This window comes from Ziziphus jujuba, chromosome 1 (assembly GCF_031755915.1).
Source record: "Ziziphus jujuba cultivar Dongzao chromosome 1, ASM3175591v1".
Lineage (NCBI taxonomy): Eukaryota > Viridiplantae > Streptophyta > Magnoliopsida > Rosales > Rhamnaceae > Ziziphus > Ziziphus jujuba.
Genome location: NC_083379.1, coordinates 34,085,584 through 34,105,531, shown reverse-complemented (window position 1 = coordinate 34,105,531; position 19,948 = coordinate 34,085,584). Strand labels below are relative to the sequence as shown.

At 36.5% G+C, this 19,948-nt stretch overlaps 3 protein-coding genes and 1 pseudogene across 4 annotated transcripts; all 4 read left to right on the top strand.

Annotated features, from left to right (window-relative positions):
* Positions 1 to 4,404: 4,404 nt before the first annotated feature.
* LOC107428895 (G-type lectin S-receptor-like serine/threonine-protein kinase SD1-13) lies at positions 4,405 to 5,254 on the top strand. Its single transcript, XM_048467409.1, has 3 exons — positions 4,405 to 4,487; positions 4,628 to 4,715; positions 4,874 to 5,254. Exons 1-3 carry the CDS (start codon positions 4,405 to 4,407, stop codon positions 5,252 to 5,254), a joined length of 552 nt encoding a protein of 183 aa, XP_048323366.1.
* A 2,674-nt stretch (positions 5,255 to 7,928) lies between these two features.
* Positions 7,929 to 12,779, top strand: LOC107428904 (G-type lectin S-receptor-like serine/threonine-protein kinase CES101). Of its 2 annotated transcripts, XM_060816923.1 has the most exons (8): positions 7,929 to 8,081; positions 9,582 to 10,573; positions 10,856 to 10,969; positions 11,048 to 11,268; positions 11,411 to 11,618; positions 11,694 to 11,931; positions 12,070 to 12,220; positions 12,322 to 12,779. In XM_060816923.1, exons 2-8 carry the CDS (start codon positions 9,718 to 9,720, stop codon positions 12,583 to 12,585), a joined length of 2,052 nt encoding a protein of 683 aa, XP_060672906.1. In that variant the 5' UTR covers positions 7,929 to 8,081; positions 9,582 to 9,717; the 3' UTR covers positions 12,586 to 12,779. The 2 variants fall into 2 exon arrangements, with proteins under 2 accessions (XP_060672906.1, XP_048323293.2); XM_048467336.2 differs by lacking the exon at positions 7,929 to 8,081 and having other exon boundaries at positions 8,120 to 10,573.
* A 1,510-nt stretch (positions 12,780 to 14,289) lies between these two features.
* On the top strand, positions 14,290 to 16,442 carry LOC132803640 (S-locus-specific glycoprotein S6-like; annotated as a pseudogene).
* A 488-nt stretch (positions 16,443 to 16,930) lies between these two features.
* Positions 16,931 to 18,800, top strand: LOC132800352 (cysteine-rich receptor-like protein kinase 10). The gene is made up of 3 exons (XM_060813839.1): positions 16,931 to 17,094; positions 17,190 to 17,398; positions 18,716 to 18,800. Exons 1-3 carry the CDS (start codon positions 16,951 to 16,953, stop codon positions 18,798 to 18,800), a joined length of 438 nt encoding a protein of 145 aa, XP_060669822.1. The 5' UTR covers positions 16,931 to 16,950.
* Positions 18,801 to 19,948: the final 1,148 nt, after the last annotated feature.

Genomic DNA, 19,948 nt, shown 5'->3' with positions numbered 1-19,948 from the left:
TGAATATTCATTTGCAATCTACCAACTTCTGATCTTTTGGTTTGGGAACTAAAATCCATGTCTGATTCTTATGTAGAGATTCTAACTCCTCTAACATGGCATTTTGCCACTGCTTAGCTTGTTTACCTCTTACTGCCTCAGTATATGACTGTGGTTCATTTTCTGAAAGATCCTGATATGAAACCAAAGCAAACATATTATAATCAGTAGGATTAAATTTGGTTGGGGTTATTACCACCCTTCGTTCTCTATCTCTGGCAAGTTGGTAATGTTGTAGTGGATTATACTGCTGTGAGATGACAGATCTTTGATTTTGTTGAGGTGTTGTCTCTCCTTGAGGTATATCTACTACTTCCAGCGGTTGTACTTGCTAAAATTCACCTGTTTCACCTACTGGCTGTTGAGTTTCTTTACTACTTGGCTGGTTATAAGGCTCCACCTCAAACTGTACCATATTTTTAGTAGGTGTTTTACTAGAATCTACGACTTGGTCACTCAAACAAGGCATTATATCTTCCTTAAACAAAACATCTCTACTAATAATTGTTTTATAGCTTTTTGAGTCTCTAACCCATAGTCTATATCTTTTAACTCCCTCGGGATAGCCTAGAAAAACACATTTAATAGACCTAGGCTCAAGTTTTCCATCATTATGATGTACATAAGCTGCACATCCAAAAACTTTCAGTTTTGTATAATCCCCTGGATGACCACTCCACTTTTCTTCTGGAGTTTTCAACTCAATAGCTGTTGAAGGGTATCTATTAACTAAATATGTTGTTGTCATAATAGCCTCACCCCAAAAAAGCTTTGGTAAACCAGAACTAGTGAGCATACATCTAACCTTTTCTAATAAGGTTCTATTCATCCTTTCAGTAACACCATTTTGTTGAGGGGAATATGGAACTGTTTTGTGTCTTAAGATGCCATTTTCTTTACAAAAATTATTAAATTCATAATTGCAAAACTTAAGACCATTATCAGTTCTTAAAACTTTGAGTTTCTTGCTGGTTTGGTTTTGTACTAAAGCATGCCAGAATCTAAATTTTGTAAAAGCTTCATTTTTATGCTTTAAAAGAAAAACCCAAACCTTTCTAGAGAAATCATCAACAATAGATAAAAAATACCAATTTCCTCCATGCGTTAGTGTTGTTGAAGGTCCCCACAAATCTGCATGTGCATAATCCAAGATTGAGGTTGATTTGTGTGAGCCTAGCTTGAAACTCAACTTGTGTTGCTTCCTCAAAATGCAATACTCACAGAATTCTATTTTACTGATCTTATTTGTTCCAAAGAAACCTTGTTTGTTCAGTACTTGAAGCCCCTTTTCACTAATGTGCCCCAATCTTCTATGCCATAGTTGTGTTTCATCATGACTTTCTGAACTTGTAGCTGCCGTAGAACCTATTATTGTTTGCCCTTGAAGAACATATAGTCCATTTCTCTTGATACCTTTCATAACTGTCAAAGCTCCCTTTGAAATCTTCATTTGTCCATTTTCAGATTTGCAAGAGTATCCAGCTTCATCCAATACCCCAACAGAAATCAAATTTCTTTGTAAATCCGGTACATGCCTCACATTGCTCAATATTCTAACCACTCCATCTGCCATTTTGATTGAGATATTGCCTATCCCAACCACATTGCAAGCCATATTGTTTCCCAATAGAACCTGTCCACCACTGATCCTTTTGTAGTTCCTAAACCAATCCTCTCTTGGACACATGTGAAAGGTGTAGCTTAAGTTTAGTATCCATTCTTGACTTGCTTGATCAGTTGATACAGCACGAACATCACCAATTTCACTCTCATTGCTGGCTAGATCAGCATCTCCATCTTCCTCAGATCTTTCTCTATTTTCTCTGCTTTCTTTGTTCTTCCTTTTGTAACAATCTTTGATAAAATGCCCTTTTTTTTGACAATAGAAGCACCTTTTTCCTCCTGTTCTGGACTTAGATATACTCTTCCCTCTAGATTTGCTTCTCCAATTATTATTATACTTTCCAGAATCTCTACTACCTTTTCTGTCTCTAGTAATAAGTCCTTCTCCATGTATATTTTCTTGTTTTTCAATTTTCATCTCCAATTCCTTGGATCTTAAAGAACTTATTACAATTTCAGTAGTTAGAACCTCTCTCCCATATTTAATTACATTCTTTACTTCCTTGTAGCTTTCAGAAATTGAATTTAGTAAAATCACAGCTTGGTGCTCATCTGAAAACTTCTCATTACAGTTTGCTAAATCCAAGCACAACCTATTAAACTCATCTAGATTTTCATCTAAATCCTTAGAAGGATTCATCTTGAATCCAAAGAATTTTTCTAGAAGATATATTTTGTTGGGAAGAGATTTTACAGAATATAATTGTTCTAATTTTTTCCAAAGAGCAAAGGTAGTAACTGAATCATTTACCTTTCTCAGAACACTATCTGCAAGATGGAGGATTATGGTGCTATAAGCTATCTCATCCATATCCTTCTTCTGTGATTCGGTCAGTTCTGGAGGGAAGGAATTGTCTAGTGCTTTTGCCACTCTCTGCTAGACTAGAATAGCCTTCATCTTTTGCCTCCAGAGAAGAAAATCCCCTTTGCCAATGAATACTTCAAGTTCAACTTTTGAACCCATAAGTTGCTTCTTAGGAATTTTATCAAACACGTTGCAGGCAGGAATTAATTTCTCTAATCCTTGAATGTATTGAAAATGCTCTGATACCACTGCTACAATTTCAGCAACACAAACGTTCAAGAAATTAAATAATAAACTAGATCAAAACACCATAGAATTTACGAGGTTCGATTCACGATTGAATCTACGTCCTCGGAGCTCCACAAGGAGTTCAAATGCACTATAACTGAATGTGTTTTACAGCTTATCTAGTTCTCTTTCTTTGTTTTAGAAGCTCCACCTAAAACCCATATACCAGACCCAAAATCCCCTTTACAACCTTTCTCACCTCACAACTCTCACCCAAGAGAATACTAAAGAGAAAACCTTAAAGGGAAAGAGAAAGAGAACTTAAATTATATTAACACCAAAGAAAACGGTTGCTGCAGAATTGTTGCTGCTGCAGAACTGTTGCTGCTGTAGAACTATTGCTGCATATCTCTATTGCTGTTAGGACTCTTGGAAAGCCTTTACGTGACTGCCAGCTTCTCTTTAAACCACCAAACCAAAACTCACAGTTTTGTTTAATGACATAAGGTTGAAACGACGTAGTTTTGATGACGGCAACTATGCAGAAAAAATAACTCAAGCTTTGACTTCTTTGAATCACATAACCAACAGATATGTATTTTGTTCAATAATGATTTCAAAACTACAACATTTTCTGCAAAAATCTTCATAGTTATTTGCAGGTCAGATGTAAATAAATTTTACTTGTCTGCTCATACTTTTCTTTTTGCAGATAATCAGAGAAAGCGGAAACTGCAACTGATTTTCATCATTCTACTGATTCCCTTGAGATTGATACTTTTGATCAAGTTCTTCTATGGTTTTTCTAGAAATTTCAATTGTTCAGGCAACATTTCCAACATCTATAGTCATCTACAATTAAGTAAAATGTCCATGAAAGGTACAGTGAAAAAATCTTCTCCATATTGACAAGGAACAATGGAAGGAGGCCAGGAAGCATTCGAGAATTTCAGAGATCACTGACATCCCAATTAAGCACTAGTAATGATTATAGCAGAGATGATATTAAATTCAGCAGGAAGAAGTATCATGAGCTTTCCCTGCTTAGCTTTTCCAGAGTTATTGCAACCACTGATAATTTTTCCACCATGAATAAGATTGGCCAACCACTGATAATTTTTCCACCATGAATAAGATTGGCCAGGGTGGTTGTGGACCTGTTTATAAGGTGTTCATTATCAGGCAACATTTTTGTTTTCCCTTTTTCTTCAAACCAGGCAGCAAATTGGATTACATGACATTACTTTCTTAGTTGTAAATTTATACTTGTAACCTGGATAGTTTTGCAGGGAAAACTACAAGGGCATGATATTGAAGTCAAGAGGCTTTCTAAATATTCTGGACAGGGATCAGGAGAAGAGTTCAAGAATGAGAGAGTTAATTTCTAAACTGCAGCACAGAAATCTTGTCAAGCTTTTGTCTTGTTGCATTGAGGAAGAACAAAAGATATTAATCTATGAGTACATGCCTACCAAAAGCTTGGATCCTTTCATCTTTGGTTGGTATATTTATGGATCCCATTTTCTTTTTCTTTATCTTTTTTGTTCAGTTTGATGATTCATCTCCTGTGGTTGAATATCCAAGTATTGCAGATGCAGTAAAGAGATCTCTACTGAATAGGAGAAAACGCAAACACATCATCGAAGGGATTGCTCAGGGACTTCTCTATCTTGAATCATGATCTGAAAAAAGAAACAACATCTTACTGGATGACTGCATCAGATTTTGGAATGGCAAAAGCTCTATTTGAAAGAGAATTTCAAACAAAACCACATAGATTCGTTGGAACAAAGTACGTAACTCGTATATCTTCAAACATGAAATTAAGCATGACAATTGAAGCCTTCACATGTGTGAGCATGCAGTTTCCTAACATATCCTCAAGCATAATAATATATTCCTGTATTCTTCTTCTTTTGGCAATGAGATCAGTGGCTATATGTTCACAGAGTATGCAATGCATGGCCTTTGCTCAACAAAATCTGATGTTTTTTGCTTTGAAGTTATTTTGCTGGAGATTGTGAGTGGCAGGAAGAGTGCAAACTTTGATGAGCCTAATAGCTCATTGAACTTACTTGGATAAGTAAGTGACAGAACAAGTCCTTGTTTATATGTCTCTTTTATTCATATACAGCTACTGTATTAGATTTATCATGTTACAATGTGAAAACTGTGCAGGCTTGGGACTCATGGAACAGTGGGCGATGCATGAATATAATGGATCCAACAATGGATGCTTCATGTTTGGTGGATGATATAATGCTGTACATTCAGGTGGGTCTGTGTTGTCTTCAAGGAAGAGCAAAGGACAGGCCAAGCCTGTCAGATGCAGTTTCAATGTTCAGCAATGAAAGGATGAGTTTACCTACACCTAAACAGCCTGCATATTTTGCTCTTCTAAGTGCAGCATGGTTCAATCTCAAGAAGGCAAATTACATCTCAAAATCTTGTAACAGTTTTAGCGGTAGAAGCACTATGACAACTTTGAGCTTCTATAACCAATCTAATTCCTGGATACCACCAAAGAATATGTCGACAAAAACAATACAGGTTCCTTAAACAGAATAGGTAAGACCTTATAAAGTGCCTGGCATTGTTCCCAGACCAAATTTTATGTTTTAGTTATAAAAAATAAAAATAAAAATAAAAATAAAAATAAAAGAAGGAAACCTACAGGGTGGACAATGATTGTAAGCAACAAAAGACATTTATAAGAAAAAATTACAGCCAGTTGATTCATTGTTTATATGCATTTTGTTAATATGAATCCTTGTTTATACAGTAAAATTTGGATCCTTGTAAGTAAAAGGTTGCTGCATTTGAAATCCACTGAATAATAATCATGCAAATGTCCTGTGTCAGCTTGTTGCAAAATTGTCTTAAAAGAGTATTTTTAAGGATGTCAACTCTTAATTATAGTCGTATACCGGTTAATAAAGATTACTTTCTTAGTTCGAAGGACTAACCAACTTCGATGATTAGAATTGGTCTGCATGATTCTACATTTCTAGATTAACCAATTATAGATCATTAAGTGGCAATAAAACCAATGGTTCAATCATTTTTCTTCTTCAAGATTCTGCATTCGTCTCCAGGAATGAGTTCAATAATAAACTTTATCTGACATGGAATTCTGTGGGAAAGTATGAGGCTGTTGGAGATAGTAGATACTTCAAACAATTGAAGGGCCACAGATAGATCAAAGTAGATGATATTGGCAGAATTCAGGATCCATATCTGTTTGAAGTATACAGTTTAGGAATTACTCTAAGTCCCTATTCAATAAAAGTTGCTCAGATTTGAGAATTATAGCTATCCAAACTAAAACAACCTGCACAAATATGCAAAAAAATCTAGCCAAATATCTCTTAGCAAAAAACAAATGGAAAAGGCATGCCTATTCACACCCCTGGTCTGTACTCTGTAGTAGCACCACTATTGCTGCATTAGTGAAAACACTTAAGGTAGCCGGACTGACTTTGAAAGCAATTAAAATGGTGATAGATATCTGAAGCTAAAGCTATGTAGGGAAATCAATCACACTTTTTTGTTTTCATAGCTAACTATTAACTAGTTAAATAACCATGTAAGAATATTGAGAAAACTTTAAACTATTATATTGGATTCAGACACAGGGAAAAAAAAGATGTAGTACAGAAAAAATGTGATCTATGTACTTGATTTTGTACTTTGGGAAACACTAAAGAGAGCAGCAAGAAAATTAAAAAATTTTGCCGTATCATAATTACTGTAATTCTTCTTTTTGTTAATTGAAGTGCCTGAAATATAACATCTCAGTGCCAGCATCCTGACATAAAAAAAAAGCCCACAAATTTATGTAGCCTCTTCCCAAAGTTCTAGTCAACATGCTTTAGGAATCCAACAAAAACTGTGTAACCATTGTATTGGAAGTTCTTTTTTTTTTTTTTTATTTATTAAATTCAATCCTCTCAAAAGTAAATGAGAATGATTTGACACCAAAATGCAGACTTCGCATCTGTTTCAAGTAAATATTAAGTAAGATTTAAGTCTGTTACGGAATTGGGAGAAAAACAAATAGCAACGGAAATAAAGAAAACGAAGAACAAACACACAATTTACGTGGAAACCCTTGACGGGAAAAACCACGGGCAGGGAGAAGCAAATCCAATATCGAAAGGTTGGTACAAAGGTGAGCCAAATTTCGAGATACCCTCAAAACCCCAATTACAGCCGAACAAATATATATATATATATAGTACGGAAGAAACCCTAAAATTGAACAGGTCCATACCGCGGGGGCGCTGCCCCCATACCCCCGTCGGGCTCAGTGGTGGGCTACGGTTTCGGGCCTATCGGCCCGAGACCTCCGCTTCCACCACAGAGCCCCAAATTTTTCTCCAAAATTAGTTTCACCAAATGGGTCGCACTGCGAGTTTTTCGGGTCGGGTCAACAACAATTCGGGTCACTAACTCTAACAAAGTCGTTATCCAAAAAAGTCCCTGAGATTTGAGAATTATTGCTGTCCTTGTTATACTAGTAAACAATTATCTTCCAACTTAAGCAACCCGCATAAAAATATCAAAAATATCATGCCAAATCTCTCAGCAAAACCCAAAATGAAACAATTGCTTATTTAATTCTTTTTCATATAAAACTTGGTTCTCTGTATTAGTCAGTAGTTTGTTGCAATACTAAAAATACTTAATATGGTAAAAATAAAAAAATTAAAAAAAGAAATAAAATGTGTTACAAGTAAAAAGCATAGCACAAGCAAAAATTTGTTACTCTAAATTTGCCTCATGGCTATCCTGTTGCCACACAGGTAGAGCACAGGCAGGGGTTGATGGGGAAAGGTGATACAAAAGCGACCATTTACAGTGGTATAAATCTGCATATGCAAGCAAAATCCTTTTCACTTTAAACTTTCCCTGCCACAAAAACCCAGATGAATAATCAGCAACACTAGGCAAATAATGGGTAAAGTTCAGAGCTTTTACCCATTTTGGCTTTCGTTAGCCCGCCGAAGAGCTTCAATAGTAGTAGACAACTACACCAAGGATGAAATAAAATAACATTTTTCTTAAAAAAGTAATTTAAATTATAGAAGAAAAACTATTATAATATCAAAAAAAAAAAAAAAAGAAAGAGTTTTTTTGTTTTTTGTTTTTTTTTTTTTTTTAAACAAAAGGCAAAAGAAAAAAAATAATAATAAAGGCAAAAAAAAAAAGGGCATAAACAGAAACAAAATAACAAAACTACTCCCAGTTCTAAGAGCTGATATTTCCTCACTACGTAGGGAAGAGTAAAACACTGGCTGTAAGTGAAAGTCAAAAAGAGCAAAAGATCTCCATTATTTGGATACCAGTTCTAATGGGAAGTGTTAAATCTATTTCAACAGTCACAGTGAGTCTCTTCTTTCAAATTCCCAAGTTATTTTTGCAATTTTGGTGGTGGAATGAAATTGTATTCATTTGTTTGTTATGTGATAGTATGATGTCATTCCTGAGGAAAGAAAGATTCAACTTTTATCTGCAAAATTAGTAGGATTAATTTTTTTTTTTTTTTTTTTATAACTTTATGCAATGTAAAGACAAAATTCGTTCATGAGAACGAATTCATTTATGGTGGTTCCTTCTGTTATTAATCTGATTATTTAATACTTTTTTGACTTCCATAGAATGTTAAACTATTTCTTACATTGTCAATGAAACCCACCAACCTTTCTGTAATATTTTTCCAAAAGAATTCAAACTTCAAGCTACATAGTATATACATTTTCATGTCACATTGTCAACAAACTGGGTATTTTATACATTTTCATGTCACATTGTCAACAAACTGGGTATTTTAATTGGAACATATCTTATTGTCTTTGAATTTGATTGTTCAACCCCAAAGAAATGCTTTCAACAAATTCATACACTTATTTGTTTATCCAATGCAGACTGCTTCATTTATAATCATGCTCTATGGTTTTAAGACTTTCATGTGATTGGTTTTCATTCTCATGAAAGTACTAGGAAATTTCTTTTGTTTCTGTTTTCACCAATTTTTATTGTTAGTTTGTTGCACCCAAACAATTCTCCATCGAAGACTCAAAATATAGAAAAACTGCCATTGTTTCTTTATATTATCTATGAGATATAATTTTGTCGGTGAAGGAAATTAAATTTCATTTCATTACCAATCAAATCAAGCTAGTAGGATGATGAGAATAATTATTAGCCACTTACGTCAATTGTTGACTCAACTTTTCATAACTTCTGCATATAAGACTGGGTTGTGCAAGTTCCAACTTTATATCAGTCTGTAATTAGTTATTTAATTTGTCATTTTCTCTTGAAAATAAGAACTTTTTCTCTTGTGAATGAGAACCTCGAACGTTTCCCTTTCTGTTCCCACTACTCCTACATGATGCTTTGAAATGTTCTTTGCTACCTATTTTATAAATACACAATCAATGCTAAAGCTAATATTCAAAAAAAAATTGTTCTTACTTTTTAAAATGGGAGATCTTCTTCGGTTAGGTATCATACTAATTGTTAAGTCAATCATTCATTTCGAGTTTGACTATCTTAGTTCGCAGATAAACCATTCTTTAGGGGTCGGATTTTTAATTCAGAGAGAGAAAACAAAACATACATGTTGCATATAATACAAAGTACAGTAAAAAAGGCATATACTAGTAATTGCTTTTGTTCGATATCTGCTTAGACTTTCCATCTCCTTTTTTGTGTCTAACATGAAAACATCCAAAGCTTCTTTTGTTTCTTGCTGTATCTTGTGCTGTTTTCTTTGTTTATCTCATTCCCTAGACACACTCAGACCTGGAAATATTTTACATAGCAATGAAACATTGATTTCTGCTGTTGGGGTGTTTGAGCTGGACTTTTTCACTTCCAGTAAATCAGGTTATCAGTACCTGGGAATCTGGCTAAAGAATGACAGAAACCAAAAGCCAGTCTGGGTTGCAAACAGAGAAAATCCACTCGGGTATACCTCTGCAATTCTTAGAATATCGTATGATGGGAACTTGGTCATGAGTGATGCAAGAACAATTTCAATTATTGTCAATGCTGGAGCAGTAGCAACAAGTAACAAGACAAGTGCAAAATTACTTGATTCAGGGAACCTAATTCTGATGGATGGACAAAAGACCATATGGCAGAGCTTTGATTACCCGACTGACACATTTCTCCCTGGGATGAACTTGGGGTGGTTTAATATAGACACAGATTATCCAAGGACACTGTATCTTTCATCATGGTTAAGTCCTTCCGATCCTAATAGAGGTTTTTATTATCTTGGCCTTGATGCAAGTGACAGGACAAAGTTTAATGTCTGGCACAAAGGCCGTGCTTACCAACACATTGGCTTTTGGGATGGCCATGTATTCAGATTCTTTTTCCAAAGCTCATTAGATAATCATCAAAACTTTAGCTTTGTATCAAACAGCAAAGATATTTACCTCACTTTAAACAGCAGAGAAAGTAACATAATTTCATGGTTTGTTTTAGCTTCAGATGGGTCAATCAACGAGTTCAGGATGGTGGGTCAGGACATCTCAAGTGTGAATTATTCCCTATGTGATACCATGCTGCCGCACAATTCTACAGGGTGCTGGCTATTTAAGCCATCAATATGCAAAGATGGCGATAATTTCTCAGACATCAAAGGGTTAATCCCAAATTCAATGGTAGTTACTTGGGAAGGTCACATGGGTCCAAGAGACTGTGAGCTAACGTGCAAGAGCAATTGTTCATGTGTTGCATATGCTTCTTTTGATGATGATGGAACTGGATGTGAACTTCTCAGTGGACATAAAGCAGATCTTCTTAACAACAAAGGGAGAGGAAACAAAACCATTCATATACGTTCAGACGCTTCTAATTCTGGTAAGCTTTTCAATAGATGCAAAGTATTAAGATGAACAACTCTAATTATAATTAGATAGTGATTCAAATCAAGCCAATAAGTTTTGTGGTTGTCCAGAATCAGAAGAATTGTCAGTTTAATCTTTCAAAACTGTTCTCTGCCTCTACTTCCCAGTTAGCGATGAAGTGATATGTTTCCATTTTCAATTTCTTTGAGACATCTTTCCAGATTTTATGTATTCTGATGTTAATTTCCTTTGGTCTGTGTAAAATATGAGAGTGTTCATTCTTTTCTTTCTTCAGATAATGAGAAAAAGAGGAAGATAGTAACCATCATCATCGTCCTACTGATTCCTTTGATTTTGATGATTTCTATCAAATTTTTATTTTGCTTATGGGTAAAATTCAACTGTTCAGGTACCAAATCCAACTTCTATATTGGTCCACAATTTCAAAAAAATTGCCTTGCAATGAAAATTTTCTCCATATTTACAGGAATAAATAGGAGCCAAGTAGGAACCAGAGAAGTTCACACATCTTTAACATCCCAGATAAGTACAAACAATGATGATCCTAGTGGAGCAAACCTTATTGAACTCAGCAGGAAGAATGATCATGAGCTTCCTCGGCTTAGTTTTTCTAGTGTAGTGAAAGCCACCGATAACTTCTCTGTTTTGAATAAGCTTGGTGAGGGTGGGTATGGACCTGTTTATAAGGTATGTAAGTTAGGCAACACAACATTTTCTTTTTCCATTTTCTATGAATCTTCCAACATTGGCAAAAAACTGGATGCAAGCAACTACAAGATGGTAGATTCTTAGTTGTAATTATATACTAGTAATCTGCATTTTGTTTCAGGGAAAGCTACAAGGGTATGAAATTGCAGTCAAAAGGCTGTCAAAAAATTCTGGACAAGGAATGGCAGAATTCAAGAGTGAGGTAGAGTTGATTTCTAAGCTGCAGCACAGAAATCTTGTCAAACTCTTGGGTTGTTGCATTGAGAGAGAAGAAAAGATATTAATCTATGAGTACATGCCTAACAGAAGCTTGGACTCTTTCATATTTGGTATGTAATTCATTGATAAACATTTCCACTTTAGTTTTTATTTTATTGATTTATCTCTAGTGGTTGAATCTGCAGATCCAGTGAAGCAACAGCTACTCGATTGGAGGAAACGCAAACACATCATAAAGGGGATTGCCCAAGGTCTTCTTTATCTTCACAAGTACTCAAGATTAAGAATTATTCACCGTGACCTGAAAACCAGCAACATCTTGTTGGATGATTACATGAACCCCAAAATATCAGATTTCGGAATGGCAAGAATTGTTTTAGACAACAAAAGTAGAAACGAAACAAAGAGGGTCGCTGGATCATTGTAAGTAACTCATGCATCTTTGACATTGATATTAAACATGACAAATTGCAGCATACCATGCCCCCATATGTGAGTGACTTCAATTTAAAAGCAAGTAGAATAATCTTTTATCCTTCTTCTTTTTGGCATTGAGACCAGTGGTTACATGTCACCAGAGTATGCAGTGCATGGACATTACTCCACGAAATCCGATGTATTTAGCTTTGGAGTAATTTTGTTGGAGATTTTGAGTGGCAGGAAGAATGCAACATTTTGTGAGCCAGACTGCTCATTGGACTTGCTTGGATATGTAAGTGAGAAAACAGGGGAATTGGCTTAGTATCTCTACTATTCTTATGCGGCTATATTATGTATTTGACTTGTTTAACTTATAAAGTGAAAACTGTGAAGGCATGGGAGTTATGGAATGATGGGAGATGCATGGAGTTAATGGATCCAACATTAGATGGTTTATGTCCAGAGAACGATATGATGGTGTGCATTCAGTTGGGTCTGCTGTGTGTTCAAGAAAGTGCAGGAAACAGGCCAAGTATGTCAGAGGTTGTTTCGATCTTCAGCAACGAAAGGGCGAGTTTAGCTATGCCTAAACACTCTGCGTATTCTACTCTTTTAAGTGCAGCAGATTGTTCAATTTCAACAAAGCAAACTCCTTAAAATCATGGTAACCTTGATACAGTTTCAGTTATGGAAGCATGATAACGGCTCTGAAATTGTATATAACCAGTCTGGTACTGCTTGGAAAGGAAAAAAAATTTTCTTACATAATTTCTAGAGCACAAATATTGGACTTATATAAGATAAATTTTTTAGTTCTCATGTTGTACCTTAAATCTGATAACAACATCAAATAAAAGTCCGCCGTGGCATTGTTCCCCGCCCTAGTTTTCATGTGTTAGGGTAAAAATAATAATAATAAAAATAAATACATAAATAAATAAAAGATTTAATAAAAAGCTAAGGAAAAATATGTTATTTTTAATAGAAAAATAACAAATCTCTAGTAATAAAGGGGTTAGAAACAAAAGCAGTATTTATAACTTTTAGCTTAATCTAAATCAAAAAAGAAAAAAAAATTTGGAGAGTTATTTCAATCGTTCCAACAAAGAAATGCACATTTTCTACATTCACAAATATTGAAATTTTTAAACAATGTATTTATCAGTCAGCTTAGTAATTGATCAACAAAAGGAGTGTATGCTCGGAGCAAAACAAAAACAACAAAAGAGGAAAGTGAACAACAATAATATATCATTTATATAGAGAAAGAGTTAAGGGAACCTACTGATTTTGGCAACAATAATATATCATTTATGTTCTGTTGGGATAATATGATGCTTCCCAACTTGAAGATATGGGGTAAACAAGCTCAAGGTTGCTTGCATCTTCCTGAAAAAACCTTTAGAAAATATTTTTCCATACGACTCAAACTACATTATAATTCCATTTTGTCAATCAAGACTGGATTCAGTAGATGTGACATCCTCAAGTTGTTTCTAAATATTAATACATATATGTATTTATCCGATGCAACCGCTCCATTGACTAGCAGTATTTCTATTACTATTATCGTATAGTTGTGAGATTTACATTTTAACGGTATCATTTTATATCATAAAAATACAACAAAATTTTTTAATGCTCTCTTTAACAGATTTAGTATTAGACACTTTACAGATAGCCATGTCATCTATGAAAGACTCAAAATTATGGGGGGAAAAAGAAGAAGAAGCAAATATCATCGTGATAGGGGGTGGAAATGTAAGATACTGAATTTAATTACCAATAGAAGGATAATATATAAAAGGTCATGGCTATAAGCCGATTCATCTATGACAGACTCAAAATATGGAAGAAAAACAAAACGAGCAAATATCTGATAGTGATAGGTGGTGGGAATTTAAGATATTGAATTTAATTACCAAGAGAAGGATAAACAAGATCATAGTTATGAACCACTTAGGTCAACTGTTTCTCTCTCTCTCTCTTTCTCTAATCTTATATAAGATAAAAAAAAATACCAAAAAAAAAAAAACAAAAAAACAAAAAAACAAAAAAACACAAAACAAAAAACTCCATGTATGCAGCAACATTAAAGGGGTTGGTATGAGTTAAAAACACGTAAGCTTGGAAGTCTATCTTTATGTGGTGATATCCTTTTTCTGTTGGTGATGAAAACTTTTTCTCTTCAGCATTAGAACCTCTTTTACTTTCTTTTTTTTTTCTCACTACCACTAAATGCTGCTTAAATTATGCTACATGTGAAAAAAAAAAAAAAAAAGGTATTTGCTTATGACTTCTTTTTGAGTTTGATATGAAAACATTCAAAGTTTTTCTTCACTTTCATATATTCTTCTGTTTTTTTTGCTCGCTTCATGCCTTGGACAAACTAACGCCTGGAATGACTTTGCAAGGCGATGAAACATTGATTTCTGCTGGTGGGATGTTCGAGCTAGGCTTCTTTACTGAACATAAGTTAAGATTTCAGTACCTTGGAATCTGGTTCAAGAATGACAGAAACAGAAAACCAGTCTGGGTTGCAAACAGAGGAACTCCACTCCTGGATTTCACTGGAGTTCTCAGCATAAGATACGATGGTAACTTGGTCATGACCGATGTGACAACAATTCCAAATGTTGTCAACAATGGAGAACTAGCAAAAAGTAATGAAACGAGCGCAGAAATTCTCGATTCGGGAAATCTAGTCCTTTTGGAAGCAGGAAGATCATATGGCAGAGTTTCGATTACCCAACCGATACGCTTCTTGCTGGAATGAAATTGGGGTGATTTAATAAAAATACAAGCAGCCTTAGGTTGCAGTATCTTTTTCATCATGGCTGAGTCTGTCTGATCCAAATAGTGGTTTCTATTATATAGGCCTTAATACAACAGACACTTCAAGATTCAACCTCTGGCGCCTGGATGGTGCTTATCAGCAGATTGGCTTATGGGATGGAAATCAGTTCAGATTCTTTTTCCAAAGCTCATCAGATAATCATTACAATTTTAGCTATGTTTCAAACAGCGAAAATATTTCTCTAACTTTCCACAACATAGGAAATGATAGAATTACTTGGTTTGTTTTAGATTCAGATGGGTCAATCATCGAGCTCAGGATGGAAGGTGAAGAGATTTCAAGTGTGTACTATTCAGTATGCAATGCCAAAATGCCACACAATTCTACAGGATGCTTGATATTATCACCATCTATGTGCAAAGATGGAGATAATTTCTCCTACAACAGAGGACTAATACCAACTTCGATGCTTGTCAGTTTGCCAACGATTACTAGTCCCAGCGACTGTGAGCTCATGTGCAGGAGCAACTGTTCATGCGTGGGTTATGTTTCTAGGAATGATAATGGAACTGGATGTCAAACTTTCTATGGAGACAAAGCTGATCTTCTGAACAGCATAGGGATAGGAAACGATGCAATTTATGTGCGTGGAGATGCTTCTAAATCTGGTAAGCTTTTAAATAGTTGCAAAGTATTGAGAGAAACAACTCTTAGTTATGATTAAAGAGTGACTCATGTTAAACCAATTGGCTCTGTTGAAAGTTCAGACTCAATTTTAAGGCTTTCAAATGAGTCCTCTGCCTCAACTACAAGTTCTTTCACTTTCTTTTTCTTACAAGACTACTTCCAATATGTACTTATGTTCAAATGTTTTTTCAAGACTATAACATTTTTTCTGCAAAACCCTTGATAGTCATCCAATGATCAGATGTGTATAGCTTTCCTTTGTCTGCTCATTCTTTTATTTTCTCAGATCATCAGAGAAAGAGGAAACTGCTACCGATGATTGTCATCATTCTACTGCTTCCTTTGCTATTGATACTTTTGATAAAGTTCTTATATGGTGTTCCAAGATATTTCCATTGTTCAGGTAACATCTCCAACATCTATAGCCATCCACAATTAAGTAAAATTTCCGTATTATGTACAGTACAAAAACTTCTTCATATTGACAGGAAACAATGAGAGGAGCCTACCAAGCATGCAAGAATTTCAGACATCGCTAACATCCCAATTAAGTACTAATAAAGATTATAGCAGAGCTGATGTGATTGAGTTCAGCATAAAGAAGGATCATGGGCTTCCCCGGCAAGCTTTTCAAGTGCTGCGTCAGCCACCGATAATTTCTCCTCCCTGAATAGGATTGAACAGGGTGGTTTTGGACCCGTTTATAAGGTATTTGTTATCAGGCAACATTTTTTTGGCCCATATTTCTTCAAACAATGAGAAAATTGGATTACATTAGTTTAGTTTCTTAGCTGCAAATATATACCGCTAACGTGGACATTTTTGCAGGGAAACCTTGAGAGGCATGATATTGCAGTCAAAAGGCTTTCTAAATATTCTGGACAGGGATTAGTAGAGCTAAACAATGAGGTGTAGTTAATTTCTAAACTACAGCACAGAAATCTTGTCAAGCTTTTGGCTTGTTGCATTGAGGGAGAAGAAAAGATATTAATCAATGAGTGCCTGCCTAACAAACGCTTGGATTCTTTCATCTTTGGTTAGTGTGTGTGTATATATATATATATATATATATGAATCCCATTTCCTTTACCTTTTTTGTTCAATTTGGTTATTCATATCCTGTGGTTGAATATGCAACCATTGTAGATGCAGGAAAGAGAACTCTACTTGATTGGAGAAAACACAAACACATCATTGAAGGGATTGCTCAGGGACTTCTTTATCTTCATAAGTACTCAAGACTAAGAATTATTCATCGTGATTTGAAAACCAGCAACACCTTATTGGATGAATGCATGAACCCCAAAATATCTGATTTTGGAATGGCAAGAATTCTATTTGAGAGTGAATTTCGAACAAAAACACATAGAGTAGTTGGAACATAGCAAGTAACTCATATATCTTCAAACTGAAATTAAGCATGACAATTGGAGCCTTGTATGTGTAAGCATGTAGTCTCATAACATATCCTCAATTTGGAGAGATATAATAATATATTATTGCATTCTTTGTCTTTTGGCAATGAGATCAGCGGCTATATGTCTCCGGAGTATGCAGTGCATGGCCTTTACTCAACAAAATCCGACGCATTTGGCTTTGTAGTTATTTTGTTGGAGATCGTGAGCGGCAGGAAGAATGCAACCTTCGATGAGCCTAATAGCTCATTGAACTTACTTGGATATGTAGGTGATAGAACAAGGCCTTGGTTATGTATCTGGTTTATTTTTATATGGCTATTGTATTTGATGTGTCATGTTACAATGCAAAAACTTTGTAGGCTTGGGACTCATGGAATGGCAGACGATGCATGGAGTTAATGGATCCGACAATGGATGTTTTGTGTTCAGTGGATGATATAATGCTGTACATTCAGGTGGGTCTGTTATGTGTTCAAGAAAGTGCAGAGGACAGGCCAACCATGTCAGATGTGGTTTCAATGTTCAGCAATGAAAGGACAAGTTTACCAAGGCCTAATGTCACGGACTTGTTTCTTATCCCTTCAAGCCGTGCGGCCTTAGTTGCTATTTCGACCCTTTGTTGCAACTAAGTAAGCCTTTTGCCCACTTAAAAGAGAAAGCTAAGCAAACAAAGCTAGAGCACAAAGAGAGTTTGGGAGAATGAAAGTATATTGCTTAAAAGAGAGCTTTACAAGTGTAGCTTGGATTCTTGAATCCTTGGATGTTCTTGGATTCTTGGATTCTTGGATGCTTGGATGGATTCTTGGATGCTTTGGCCAAATGAGGCCTCCACTTATTTATAGGCATACAAAGTCTAATCCTACGGTTATAATTGCTTTAATCCTACGGTGGAGAATGGGTGTCTAGATCCTTCCCACCTCCTTTACAAAAATATCTAAAGAAGCATCTAGAAATGGATATGTACATGGCTTGACCTAGAGTTCTCCATAATGTTCTAGAGAATTCTACACTACTCTAGGTGCTTGGCCCATTGTAAGGCCCAAAATGGATTGTAAGGCCCAAAATGGAGAGAATGCTCACCAAGTGTTTGATGAAATGTCCCAACCATGACATTCTCCCCCACCTATGCCGTCGACGTCCTCGTCGAGCTTGCTTCATGGAACCTCTTGATGTGATCTTCAAATTGCCACAGCGCGGTTGCAGGTTCCCAACTTGCTTCACTATTGGGTAGTCCCTTCCATTTTACCAAGTACTCATGACTCGGATGGTTGTCCCTTCCACGAACTATTCGATCGGCTAATATGCTATCCACATCCTTGTCATAAGTGTTGTAGACACCTATTGGTGCTCGCTTGGACTCCCCTCTTGTATGGTCTTCCTCATCCTTGTAGTATGGCTTTAGACAACTTACATGGAAGACCGGGTGAAGTTTGAGTGTAGGAGGTAACTCCACCTTATAAGATACCTTGCCCACCTTCTTGACGATTGGAAATGGTCCCTCGTATCGGCGAACAAGGCCTTTGTGCAGCGCTCGAGTAGACTTGTGTTGGGATGAAAGGATTTTGATGAACACCAAGTCTCCCACTTGATACTCCACGTGCCTTCTTTTGGCATCCGCCCACTTCTTCATTTTCTTGGTGGCCTTATGAAGGTACGACCTTGCTAAGTCCACTTGTTCATGCCAATCTTTGGCAATCTTGAATGCGGCAGGACTCCTTCCTCCATACTTGGTAACAAGTGTTTGTGGAGTGAGTGGTTGTTGCCCCGTGGCTAACTCGAACGGGCTTTGATTGGTAGACTCGCTCCTTTGCAAGTCATATGAGAATTGGGCAACATCTAGTAACTTTACCCAATCATGTTGATTGGCACTCACAAAGTGCTGTAGATATAGCTCCTTTAGCTCCGGGGGAGACATGCGATATGGTGCCATTGCGGGTGGTTTGGCACCGGGCTCCAAGTTGATGCAATGATCCACCTCCCTCCTTGGTGGAAGTCTTTTAGGTGGCTCGGGTGGCATGACATCTTTAAACTCCTTAAGGACTTGGCTAATCTCCTTTGGTGGCTCCTTGGGAGTAACTTCTTTTTCCTCACGTAAGGTAGCAAGGAATGTAGCATCTCCCTTCCTTATCCCTTTCTTGAGTTGTATGGCAGAGAGATGGTTGAAAGTTCTCGGTTTGTGCATCGTCGGGACCATGCAAGGGCCTCCCTCCATTATACACACCATGTTGTAGCAAGGGAGTGGTACCACATTGAATTGTCTAAGAAATTCCATGCCAAGCACAATATCAAAGTCATCCATAGGAGCAATGGAGAAGTTGACTTTACCTTGCCAAGTGCCGATGTGTAACTCCACGTTACGAGCCATGCTATCTAGTGGTTTAGCTGCAGCATTCACAGTCTTTAACCACCCTTGACCCTTGTCAAGTTTTAGGCCAAGCCTCACGGCCTCCTCCCTCTTTATGAAATTGTGAGATGCTCCTGTGTCCACCATGACTTGAGCATCCTTACCATTAATACGTGCCGCCACGTACATGAGGGAGTTGTCCTTTGCATTGTGAGCTGGGATCGGTCTAGCCTTCAATGAGTTAAGGAGTTGTAGACAACCCATCTGTGTGTGCTCTTGAGTTTCCCTCTCTTCGAGCATGGCATTTAAGGACTTCCTCTTTGGACAATCTCTAGCCCAATGGGGACCATCACATAAGAAGCAATTTTCCTTCGGCTTGAATTCGGGCTTGCCTCCTTTCTTCCAATCTTTGTTAGGTAGTGGTGGCCTTCTTGGAAACTCCTTACTTTGGGGAGTTTTATGGAATTTGGCTCCCCCACCTTTAATATAATTAATCTTAGGCTTAGAGTTGGAAGACTCACCTTGCCTATATTCGACAAGCGTTTCGGCCGTAGTGAGGGCAGTGGAAATATCTTGTACTCCCCTTCGTTGAAGCTCTTGGCATGCCCACGGTTGCAACCCATCCATGAAGTTGAAAAGGAGATCCTCCTCACTCATGTTGGGAATTTGGAGCATTAACCCGGAGAATTGCTCCACATATTCACGGATGGATCGTTGGTGCTTCAACTCCTTCATACGTTTCCTAGCATCATTCGCCACGTTCTCGGGATAGAA

Coding starts and splice junctions, on each gene's coding strand:
- LOC107428895 (XM_048467409.1), top strand. CDS start 4,405: ATGACTGCATCAGATTTTGGAATGGCAAAAGCTCTATTTGAAAGAGAA. Junction 4,488..4,627: donor CATAGATTCGTTGGAACAAA/GTACGTAACTCG, acceptor CAATGAGATCAG/TGGCTATATGTTCACAGAGT. Junction 4,716..4,873: donor AAGTTATTTTGCTGGAGATT/GTGAGTGGCAGG, acceptor AAAACTGTGCAG/GCTTGGGACTCATGGAACAG.
- LOC107428904 (XM_048467336.2), top strand. CDS start 9,421: ATGAAAACATCCAAAGCTTCTTTTGTTTCTTGCTGTATCTTGTGCTGT. Junction 10,574..10,855: donor TTCAGACGCTTCTAATTCTG/GTAAGCTTTTCA, acceptor TTCTTTCTTCAG/ATAATGAGAAAAAGAGGAAG. Junction 10,970..11,047: donor GGTAAAATTCAACTGTTCAG/GTACCAAATCCA, acceptor CCATATTTACAG/GAATAAATAGGAGCCAAGTA.
- LOC132800352 (XM_060813839.1), top strand. CDS start 16,951: ATGTCTCCGGAGTATGCAGTGCATGGCCTTTACTCAACAAAATCCGAC. Junction 17,095..17,189: donor CATTGAACTTACTTGGATAT/GTAGGTGATAGA, acceptor AAAACTTTGTAG/GCTTGGGACTCATGGAATGG. Junction 17,399..18,715: donor AGGCCTAATGTCACGGACTT/GTTTCTTATCCC, acceptor AAAGTGCTGTAG/ATATAGCTCCTTTAGCTCCG.